This window comes from Thunnus albacares, chromosome 15 (genome assembly GCF_914725855.1).
Source record: "Thunnus albacares chromosome 15, fThuAlb1.1, whole genome shotgun sequence".
NCBI lineage: Eukaryota > Metazoa > Chordata > Actinopteri > Scombriformes > Scombridae > Thunnus > Thunnus albacares.
The window spans coordinates 11,525,127-11,536,584 of record NC_058120.1 but is presented as its reverse complement, the minus strand read 5'-3'; the positions used below and the strand labels follow the sequence as shown (position 1 = coordinate 11,536,584).

General features: G+C 42.0%; 1 protein-coding gene across 4 annotated transcripts in view; it reads right to left on the bottom strand.

Moving 5' to 3' along the window:
- Positions 1 to 237: 237 nt before the first annotated feature.
- The window catches only part of LOC122998065 (pleckstrin homology domain-containing family G member 3), a 31,182-nt gene continuing 19,961 nt past the window's right edge, over positions 238 to 11,458 (bottom strand). For 2 of the 4 annotated variants that reach the window (XM_044374645.1, XM_044374643.1), the window contains exons 5-19: positions 9,978 to 10,047; positions 9,844 to 9,890; positions 9,240 to 9,390; positions 8,949 to 9,080; positions 8,141 to 8,323; positions 7,820 to 7,912; positions 7,485 to 7,571; positions 7,364 to 7,394; positions 7,041 to 7,142; positions 6,849 to 6,881; positions 6,082 to 6,092; positions 5,353 to 5,718; positions 4,376 to 4,492; positions 1,923 to 3,396; positions 238 to 1,797 (exon numbers count right to left, since the gene is read on the bottom strand). In XM_044374645.1, coding sequence (XP_044230580.1) covers positions 1,112 to 1,797; positions 1,923 to 3,396; positions 4,376 to 4,492; positions 5,353 to 5,718; positions 6,082 to 6,092; positions 6,849 to 6,881; positions 7,041 to 7,142; positions 7,364 to 7,394; positions 7,485 to 7,571; positions 7,820 to 7,912; positions 8,141 to 8,323; positions 8,949 to 9,080; positions 9,240 to 9,390; positions 9,844 to 9,890; positions 9,978 to 10,047 — 3,583 coding nt within the window. In that variant the 3' untranslated portion in view covers positions 238 to 1,111. The remainder of the gene's footprint in view (positions 1,798 to 1,922; positions 3,397 to 4,375; positions 4,493 to 5,352; positions 5,719 to 6,081; positions 6,093 to 6,848; positions 6,882 to 7,040; positions 7,143 to 7,363; positions 7,395 to 7,484; positions 7,572 to 7,819; positions 7,913 to 8,140; positions 8,324 to 8,948; positions 9,081 to 9,239; positions 9,391 to 9,843; positions 9,891 to 9,977; positions 10,048 to 11,458) is intronic. The other 2 variants (XM_044374644.1, XM_044374647.1) reach the window with 2 other exon arrangements.

The window sequence follows — 11,458 nt, the reverse complement described above, 5'->3', positions numbered from 1 at the left end:
GACACATTCTTAACAGGTCATGTACAGCACACTGCAATAAAAAAGTCTGATTCTCCTTTATTCCTACATTCAATCCTCTAAAATCAAGACAACTGTCTTAGACAGATGTGAAAGCATTCTTCCTTCCACTTATCCAGTGGATTATTAAAGTTGAAGATGTTTTTTTTTTCAAGTGATGTTAAAGTCATAATACATGCATGTACATTAATGCATGACAGAGTAAACAGGGCACCTGCGGACACTTAACATTTCTGTTTTTATTGAAAATACGGTCAACTTCAAGTATGAAACAATATATTTTCTGGAATGGAAAAGTAAAAACAGGTTGCTATTGCTCAGTATTTACATGAGGCCAATCTCTCCCAAATATACAGTTTCATAAATATTATTAAAGAAAAATATACAACATATTGAGAAAAATAAAGCTCCAGTGATGTGTGAAAAGTTATAGAAGCAGCAACAGATGGTGCGGAAGCAAATTATTGCTGTGACCACTTGTATTAATAGTGAACAAATGTTAAAAGGAAAATCTTTGGTATACGATCAGAACCTCTGCTGAGAGTAGAGCTCTCTCGTCGATGAGACTGCTGTCATCATGGCGGTAGAAGTAGTCTGTTTTGTTTTGATCCTTTTTGCTTTCCTGTGAAACTACAGCTGACAGTTTACATGGTTAAATGATAACAGTGCTATAGTCATTATAGCAAGACTGGGTGGGAACCAAATAGATGCATATAATAATAAAGTAGGACCTCATCTGCAGTTGATAACGGGACTATTTACACATTTACATCAACTTTGTATTGTACAGTGCAGAAAAATACCCAATGTACAAATATTGCAATACACCTTTTTAAAGACAAAACGCTTCCCCCTCATGGCCTGAACCAATGACCACTAATATCCCTTTTATGTTTCATTTGTGGCAAATACGCAAATCATCACCCGGTGTCCCCTATACTGAAAACATTGTGCAGACAACAAATTGCAATTTGCATTTTAGGAAGAAAAAACAGGATGTGCATGAAGGGGATTTTGAGAAGGATCAGATAACTGGCAGGTACATTTTCAACGTGATACTTCCTGATAATAAAAATTTACAAAATTCACATGTTCACGAGCTTGTGCTTAAACTCTGGAACTTCTCCCGTAAGCTCTTCACTAGATTACTTTCTGACACTTTCCCTGAAGTCAGGACAGCAGGCTTTGTGGGACAGTCTAGGCCCTCCTGGAGGAGGTGGTCTCCGTCTTGGAGTTTGCTGGTTTCTCTTGTTATTAGAGACACCTGACTGGAGGTGTAGCAGCTCCTCACAGGGTCCTGCAGGTTCTGTACTTCGTGGAGAGGAAGAGACCCAAGCATGTGGTCCAAGGAGCTCCACCTGCACAGCAGGGGCTGAAGCCGAGTTCGGGACTGGGGCTGGGTCCAGTCTTCTACTGTAGGAGATTGTGTTGTAGGACTGTCTGTCAGTGCTTTGTGAAGGTCTGAGGAGCTGCTGTACCTGTGTGAGCAACCATTACACCTGTTCGTACAGCATTCCAGCGTCCCATTTGGTACTATGCAGCTGTGGTCTACTTTTGCGGAATGGGAGGCCTCCGTCTCCAGCTTGAAGGGGGTGTACTTGGTGCGCAGCTCCTGTACATCAGGCCAGTGGAAGGTGTCTGACTCTGTGCTTTGTGGGCCAGTTACTGTGCTCTGGGAGCTGGCTCCAGAGCTGGGGGTCTGGACTGGACTTGGGGAACGCAGTTCATGGATGACCGTCTGATCACAAGTGTTCAAGACCAATCTCAGGTTGGGTTTACCTGCATACATACAAAAAAACCCAGACAGACATACAGAAAATGATTTTCATTTTTCTCCATACCTTAGTTAAAGTGGTAGGTTACTACAAAAGAAAGCAATATGGCATCGTTTTCTTTTTATTTACCCTTTTTCCTCATTTGTATCTTCTCCTCATGGACAGCAGGCATATTCTTGAATCCTTGTTGACTTGCCATTTCTCGGTTCTTCTGCCAGATCATAGGTCTGTTATTTTTGATGCGCTGGCTGTACTGACGTGCCAGCTGGAACACCTTGTTTTTCATCTTTCCCATGTCTTGTAGGATCTGCTCTTCATCCACACTTGTTCTGAGGCTAATAATCTTTGGCAGTTGACCATGGGTGTCTTGATTCTCATCTTGAGACATGGGACTTTTACATAGCTTAGAGTCCTGACCAGATCCCCCTTCCACTGCTGGAAAGTTTGTGGTGGGTGATGAGATGGGGGAACCATCTAAGGCAGTGCTTATTTCGCACTCTTCTAAAATCTGAGGCGGTTGCTTACTGGTTTTAACATCTTTAGTGTCTAAGCTTATATACTGTGTCACTTGTAATGTTGAGTCATTCACTTTCTCCTCTACAATCTGCTGGTCTTTCTGGCCCTCCTCCTCCAATTCCATGTCTTGCCAAACCTTGAGCATCTCTGATGAGGGTCTGAACTCTTCATCTGTGGTAGAGGAATCAGTGAAACTCTGAGATCTTCCTTTGGCTTCCACTGATCTCTGTGGTACAGTCTTTTGATTCTTTTCAGTCTTTTGACGCTTTTCTAAACCAGGAAGGTCAAACACAGACCAGGAAGTGGGCCGGTTACGAGAGAGGCCTTTCCGGCTGGCAGGGACAGCCTGCTCCTGAGGAATACTGTTGAGCTGTCGGCTCAGGTGCCTGACCAGACCTGCTGGAATATAGGAGAGACTTTCCCTGCGCTTGATGCTAAAGTTAGCATCTTGGTGCTCAGCATACTCATAGTATCTTCTGATCTTGTGGATGAGAAGACGATCCTGTTTAGAGAGTGTGGACCTGCGCTCCCCTTCGATGAGTGCGGTGAGTGCAGGTTCATGCGCAGGTGTTGACAGATTCACCTCTGAGGTCATGTGTGGCTCTGGGGAAGAGCTGGCCAACACTTGGGACTCTTTTTCCAAGTCCATGCTTGCCGAAGGGCTTTTGAAGGCTTCATCATCTGTTAGGGGTGAAGGGCAGGCCAGGGAACCCAGGTCCTCTGAAACCAGACTGCTCCGTCTGGACAGGCTGCTAATGAAGCGCTCCGCAATCACACTTGCCTGGTCCAACACAGAGGAAGGTAGGATGCTTTTATTGTCTGACAACACTTCCTCTTCTTCCTCTGAGAGCTCCCCATTCGTCAGTACACTCGTCTCCTCCACATGGAGACCCGAAGAATCACTCCCTCCTTCCTCCTCTTCCTCTCCAGTTCCTCTAGAGTTATCCATGGGTTCTGGGGTTAATGCTTCTTGCATTTGGGAAGGGGAGACAGGAGACTCAAGGCATTGGGAGTAATGCATTTCCAGCTGATCGCTGCTCTTTGCTTGAGGGACACAGTCTAGAGGGCACAGCTCCTCCACATTGACCTGAAACATGATAGGAGTGTTTGCAAAGTGGGACGTAATGAGTAAAAGAGACATTATGATGGCGAGCACTCTCCATTTGCCATTAACTTAATAGACCCTTTCAAAGTCAACTAGGCAGTTTAATCTAAAGCATCCACAATTTATGATGCATGTGTTTTATATTATGAGGCCCACTTGAGCTTTATTGCACCTATCCATTTCATGTACAATACCAAGGCTTGGTAAAAAAGTGAAGACACTGTGATTGCATTTGCAGCTTGGTTGCTAATAATTCCTTACTGGACCATTTTTGTTACCCATGGCGAGTTAAATGGTGAACATGGCAATGTCTGCGGCTCTTACATGTTCATAGTGCTGATGTCAACGTAGTCTGCCATTAATCTAAATTTGTTTCCAGGTGTTGCCTGCATTTGCAAAGTGTGCAGTTTGGAGCTGTGGGGTTGAGATAAGGTTAAGAAGAATAATAACCTGCTGTGTGCTCTGCTCAGTACAAAAGCTGTTTCACTAAGTTATCATAAGAATCAGGTAAGAGCTGCACCTGGCTCCTAAATCAAATGTTGCCTTTCTCAGTGGGAGTGCTGACCACTGGATAATAGTGTGTGTGTGTGTGTGTGTGTGTGTGTGTGTAATTTTAACTTATGGGACTACAAATATACTGAAGGTACTAACACAGCTCCTGCTATGATTTAAATGGCCTCAGAGAAATGCTGTGCTCATGGCAAAGGGCACCTATTAGGTAGGAAACTTATTTACAATACTTTACTATCTATTGTAGTATTGAACCAGCTTGCTCTCATACACAGAGAGATTACAACAAACACATACAAAGCTTAGAAAATAGGTTTAGTAACAAACAAAGCAATCAGGTATGAGGATAGATGGGCATTCTCTGACACAGTGAATACAAGTCACATGTACCCTCACAGACGAGCCAATAAAGCCTGGAAATGAGGCTGAAAGATTGTTTGTACAAATGTACCTGTGTGCTGAGAGTTTCTGTCATAGACACATCCCCATGTTTTTCCTCATGGCTTTGAGTTTCCGCCTCCTCTCCTGGTGTAGTTTGCAGTTCAGCTGCATCTCTGCTCTGATCATCCTGAAAAAGCAAAACATGGCATGAAAATGAGTTTTTATTCTACATGCTCCTAGAGACCACACTGTGACGCAGCATGCAGCAGAAGTATCCGTCAAAGTGGACAAACATTTACTAGATACTTAATGTGTATTCAAGTCATCCTTGAAAAACCCACTACAATGGGTATAATGAAAGTCTTCCAATTGAAATGACATGTATTCATACATATTCAGAAACAATAGGGGTATAACAATTAACCTAACAAAGACTTTCTAATTATGAAAATTCAAAAGGGAAAATATGATTAGGTAATATGATTATCAAAGAGCAAAGCTCTTGCTATTATAATGATCATTTAATTAGATGGCTTCATTAACCTTTGAAGTCAAACAGCATTTAACAGGACACATTAAGCCACTGGTTGTAATGCAAATCCAGGCATGGTTTAAACAGCATAAGCTTCATGATCAATCATGTCCGCCCAAAAAAAAATAAAATTATGAAACACAGCACACTGTAATTACACAGATGAGGAAAACATACAATAGTTCATGCACAGTGGGATGACCTTCAACTCCAAAGAAAAAACCAACACAAGCAAAGACACGCAAGTATAACTTTTAGGTTTCACCCATGCGGTTTTAGAGTTCACTGTTAGCAGTCCGGGAGAACTTCAATCCATGCACTTCAATAGCATGAGTACGAATAGAGGCATTTAATGTGCACAGTGCAAAAGGTAGCAGGTGTTAGTTGGTTCTGTTTATGAAGAAGCAGAGGGAGAGGGATGAGAGCCAGCGTGGGAGAAAGAGTGTCAGAGAGTATAGGTAAGCCGGTGGAATAGAGCAGGAAATGGGAAACCCGTGGGTGGCAGAAACCCTCACCGTTGTGAAGTGAGTAGAAAGCAAAGCCCTGGCTCTATAGTGCCAGCAGGAGATGGCTGCCAGCACTGAGCTGGCAAAGTCGGCTACCTGGTCTTCTCCCATCAGTATATCTTCCTTGTAAATCTCTCCCTCCTCCTCCTCCTCTGACTTCTGCAGCTCCAGCCCCCCCTCACTGGGTGAAGAGCCCAGTTTCGGGTCACTGTCAGTAGGACTTAGCTTCTCCAGAGAGTCCCTTCTGGGAATTAGATCCTCCACACATGGCCTCTCAGCCTGGGGCTCGCCTAGACTGGAGGCCAACGTACTGACACTAGTGGCTGGCTGAAGGGAGCACCTATCCCCCAGCAGTGCACCCTCACTGTCTGCATGCTGTAGCGTGAAGTCATAGACATGTGGTTTGTTATTGCAAGGCCAGTGCTAGAGCCATCTTGTGATTGCAAGGCTGTAAATGGGATGGAATACTCATAAAGCTGCTTTAGCTTTGGGTGAGATATGGTTTTTGTAATCCAAGGCAAGTCAAAGTATGTTCTGTGAAGATTAGTTTTGCACTTTTTTCATTTTTTGATTGGAGTTCTTTTGCATTTAGAATGGAAAGTTTGAACTGCTGAGTCAAAACCGGGCAAACCATATCTCACCACAGCACAGTGACCTAAATAAACTGCTTTTCTACAACAAAATGAAAAAGCTTATCAAGGTTTCAAAAAAAGGACTACATTTGGATTTCATACTTACCTTCAAAACAGCTGAATGGAGTAGAAAGATAAAGAAGTGGAGGAGATAAAAGAATGAATGAGAGTCAATAACCTTGAAAAAACAAAGCACGCTCAAGTCAAACATTGTATGACAAAATAACCTGAGTACCACATGCATCTTGTACAATTACGGTCAGGACACAATCTCTACCTCTAGAGTGATTGGGGCAGCAGTTAGTCTGGCCCAGACTTAAGGGAGGCCTTGTGATTAGATAAATACCAATTAGAAACATCTTCCTCTCACAGACTCAAACTGGACATGATGCAATTAGCCAGGATGTGATGACCTACTCCCTCACCATGATGGGAAGGTTGACATGAAAATTGCTTCTTCATTACACTGGTTTTCTCTCTTGAGGTTTTCTCTTTCATAATGGCCAATTAGAATAGATGAGAGCGGGGAGACGCCCAGATCTGAAGGCAAGGTTGAATTTGACTACTGAAAAGAGCTTGTGTATGACAAAGCTTTCGACCAATGTGGCATATAATTAACTTCATTATGGGTGTGAGTGTGAGTGTGTGTGTCTTTTGATCTGTTTTCCAGGTGTCTTTGTGGGAGAACAAAGTAGAAGCGAGATGGAGACATGTCAAGCTCTTATTCGACAGATAGAAAATAAACTTGGGGAAGGGGGGGCTGTGGGGCTGCTGGGCGACTGGTCGGTGCCCAGAATGTGGATCTAACTGACCCACTGTTAATGAATCTGCCCTTTCGTCTGCCAAAATCCGATGTGACAACAATGTACCAACCTTTTGTGCTCCTTATGATTTGTTTTGCTGGCTCTAAAAAGAGAGAAATTGAAAATGGGGAGATCAACAATGCTTTTCTTTTACAAACATTTTTTTAAACATGAAACCCTATTACTATTACAAATAGATACAGACAGAAATGTTTGTTTGTGAGTTTATGGATACAAAATGCAGTAGGGGTGGTTCTTTTACCTGATCTCCTCCTCCCATTTCGTCCTGCGTGATGGAAGTCTTCAGCTTGACAGGACTCGGCTCTCTTCAGCCTCTCAGGACTATAGTGGTACTTCCCAGGATCTAGGCAGTGAGAAGATATGTCATTACACTCAGAATCCCAATTACAAAAACAATTTTCTCTACATAGGATATGGGCGGCTACGCCTGGTTATTTTAACGGCATTCCATATTTTCCTCTCAAAATGAACCACCCTCTCTTTGGTGAGCAGCATCTTCGGTTGCTATGGCAACAGTTAAATTGGTCCCAGCATAACAAAAGTTACTCCATTTGTAACACTTACAGTTAGAATTGTCCAGGATGGCGTCTTTTGCCTTTAAAGAGAGAGAGTGTGTTTTAATACAAGGTGATTCTTCAGTATCTAAGGAGAGAGAAATCCTGTGTGAGGCGACGATGTTGTTTACCTTCGGTGGGACTATGGTGTTGTGGTTCTCAAGAATGAGCCTCTTAATGTGATGGGCCCAGAGACGCTTCTCTTCTACTGACTTGGCCTGGAACAACAAGCTCTTGTCATTTAGAAAGAGTCATTCATGCTAATAAAGATACATCAAATACACACATGCATACAGAATAGAGACATTATACAGTCAGAGCCAGCGGCTCTGAAGTGTTTGAAAAAAATGACTGTTTTGTGATAATCCTGAACTCATTGACTGAAATGCAATATTATGTGTTGTGTAACTGTGCTGCAGGGGTGAAAAGGGTTGACAGTTACTGGTGTACTACAGTTCACATTTACCTGCGCTGTATGGGGTTGCTTGGGATGCTTGAAATGGATGACACTGAAGAGCAGGGGATCCTTTGCACTGTCAAGTAGCATTAGGGTGGAGCACTGAAATCACAATGAACGCAGTGATGCAGTGGAGGTTAAACCCAGCTGAGTAAGCTATTAATTTGCTTATTAAAAAATGTGTCTTTATAATATAAATCTCATGTAATGTGACAGGAAATATGATCTTATTCGGTTTTCTGTTACACACAGATGTCATCATTTTTCCACGTTACATTTTTTTTTAAACTATCAAATCACTGATCAATAAAAAAATGTCAAAAACCATACTGAGATGTGGATCTTGTAGACATAGTGTTCCCCTCTTTTCTTGGTAATGAGGAGCATCTTTTCGAAGAGGAAGAGGGTACGGGTGTTCTTTGCCCGTAGGACATGAAAGGTGCCCTCCAGCACCAGCTCTCCATAGGTGGTCAGGTCAGGACCCTTCCAGTTGATCAGAAGAGACTGTATCTCCTGCAGATGCACATGAAAGCACAAACCCCCCCCAAACACACTGTCAGCCGTGTTCCTTCGGCGTGAAAGAAAATGCAGCTCAGTGTCAACTTTTATTTTTAATCCTTATAAAACATCCCTACAAAGAAAATCAGAGAGGTGAAAAAGCCACTCAATGACTCAAACCAAGGAAATCATTAAAATGCCGTAGTCTTCACTTTAACACTCAACTAGACTTGATAGAAGGCTTACAGGTCAATGTCAAATTGTGACAAATTGTGAGGGTTCATGGATTTGCTTTAGACAATATCTGCTCAGAGATTTGGAGTTTTAAAATATATATTTACACATGATGGAAGTCACACAGGGCTGCTTCATTAAGAGAAACAAATATGTGGAATAATAAATGAAAGAAATTACTTTGGGCCCTCTAGGCTCCCATGGGAGCAGGAAGAGTTATAGTGGCACTGAGAGTGTTTCAGAGGACCACAGAAGTAAAATAAACAAAAAGAATGAATACGTCTGACTGTGAAGAGAGAGAAGGGGGAAAAAGAGGGAGAATACTGCATGCAAATACATCTTCACTGTCTATGTACCATATCCAAACACTGCATGTATGTGTGTTTGTATGGTAATTCCAACTGACCTGCACTCGGACTGCGTGCTCATGTTTCCTCTTCATATCGTTGATGTACCAGGCCACTCCTGTCATAGTGTCTATGGCTTCTTGAACCACGTCATATCCTTCCTCATATGGGTCAAAGTGCTTTGCAATTTCCTTTAAAAAGAGATCAGGCACAATAAAACAAAGATGAGTCTAAAACAGTCTTTTTTCTGATTTTTCTGTACTTTTGCCTTGTAAAATACTAAATAGTTTTTAAGCCTTTAGGCATAAAAAAGCATAAAAAGCAAAATGACCACTGAGGGCATTCTGTACCTGAAGCAGCAGGTGATACTTCAGGATCCTCTGGACTGGCTTGAGCAGGTAGGAGCCCAAAGGGAGAGAACGCTTCAGAGCAGCCTGACGATCCCTAAAGAACTTGGCCAAAGTTTTACTCCTCATGCAGTCGGTCAGTGCTGCCACTGAGCTGGAGGAGCAGAGAATGACATTTAAGGACACGTCGCATCTGGTGTCATCAACAAAAGGATACTTAAAGGAGTAGTGTGTAGAATTTAGTGGCATCTAGCGGAACAAACTTGGCAGAAATGGAAAATAATATTCACAAGAATGTTTTAATTAGTGTTTAATCACCTGAAAATAAGAATTGTTGTGTTTTCGTTACCTTAGAATGAGCCCTCTATATCTACATAAAGAGCCTGCCATGTTGCACCACCATGTTTCTACAGTAGCCCAGAATGGACAAACCAGGCACTGGCTCTAGAGAGGGCCTTCCGTGTTTTTTTTTCACAGCCACCATAGCTTCTCCTTCACGCTTGGAAGGGGAGGGGTAATCAGTTTGTTGCAATCTGCAACCTCACTGTTATATGCTACTAAATCCTACACACTCCACCTTTAAAAAGGATATTTCCTAGCTACTTACTTTGGATAGTTGGTGCAGTACTGGGTGTAGATTTCAAAGTATTCACTCTGGGGAAACAAAAGGAAGACAAAACATCACTACTGTTTATTTCCTTGAGGAGCTGATACTGCTGTGAGGAAGATGGCTATACTCACCTTATCTACAAAACACCGGGCGATAGCCACAGGGTCATTCTCACACATGTCCAAGGACTGCAGTAGTTCACTAACAAAAAAAAAGAGAAAGTTGAATGTTAATAGACGTGTTAATCTAAAAGTAACATCTAGGAAAGAAAGCAAAAACAGAAATGAACCACAAAGGGAGGAAGGAAGAAAAGAAGGAGGGAATAATGATTGGTGGCTACTATAAATAAATCAACACTAATACTTTGAAACTGATTATTATTTGCTATTGACTATTTTTGCTTTGAGTGAGATTTGACCCTTGTTAAGAAACATCACCACTAGAGGGCAGCATACATACATGTTAAAAATGAGCCCTCTTGCATGTCAAGGCTGAGCATGACAAACATGCATTTGACTTGGAAGTATACATGCTTATAGTCCCATCAAATACAAGCTTTGTTCTCTGCTTGGGAAAGCGAATCCTGACATTTGTACGGCATTCTACCGTTTTACACAGTGTGACATCACCGTGTAAATGAGGGCTGGATATGTGGAAAAATAGTTCTTGGCACGAAAGCTATCGTTAACAAAACAGATCAAGTTATGACAATCAAACACAATTCATCACACCATGTTCCATGAGTCAGATCAAAGACGCGATCTATGACGCTTGACTACAAGCAACTGTGTCAACATGTTTATGGTACAATGACAAAAATCTTGAAGCTCAAATTGGACACAGTGTCAATATTTTTTCATACCACATGATTACTTGGTTAACAATATTTAAGGTTTGGAGAGGATTAAGTGTTATAAAGAACAGAAACTCCTGGATAAAAGCAAAGCAGGTCATCAGTTAATCATCAGTTAATGTTGGTTCTGCAAGGGTTTGAATTACAGCATAGTAACATACTGTTAGCAAGTCATCTACTGTACATACTGTACCGTACAGTGTGTACAATAGATGGTCTATGTGATCCCTGGAAGGGTGAAAAAATGACCACATAGCTTTTAAAACACTGTAGAGAGACTTATCTCTCTCACACAGCAAAAATATGCTTTCCCCTGGGCAGCCTCCTGCAAACTGGCACACCTGTGTTGCAAAATTAAGTAAACATGTGGCACCTGTTCACAGGCTGACACGAGCATGCCATGACCCAAATGTGACATGAAAAAAGGCTTGATTAAAGCTTGAAAAAGGCTATCTTGATTTCTAAGCATTACTTAAAAAGAGCACAACCCTCTAACTGTGATGTAATCCCTTTGCTCAAAATAGCACTAGAAGCCCTTTGGATCCAAAATCTGTAAAAAACTTTCTATCGCTCTTGTACAGCTGGTTAGAATTTTATTAAAAAGTAATAAGAATCAAATCTTCCCTATATGGGCGTCAGTGCTGTATGATAGCCTTGGCATTACCAGGCAGAGTCCTCACTGTGAGAGGAGAGAGGAATGTTAATGTGTGTTTTGGCAAGCAGCGTGGTCAGCAATGAGCACTTGCTGACATAAGATGA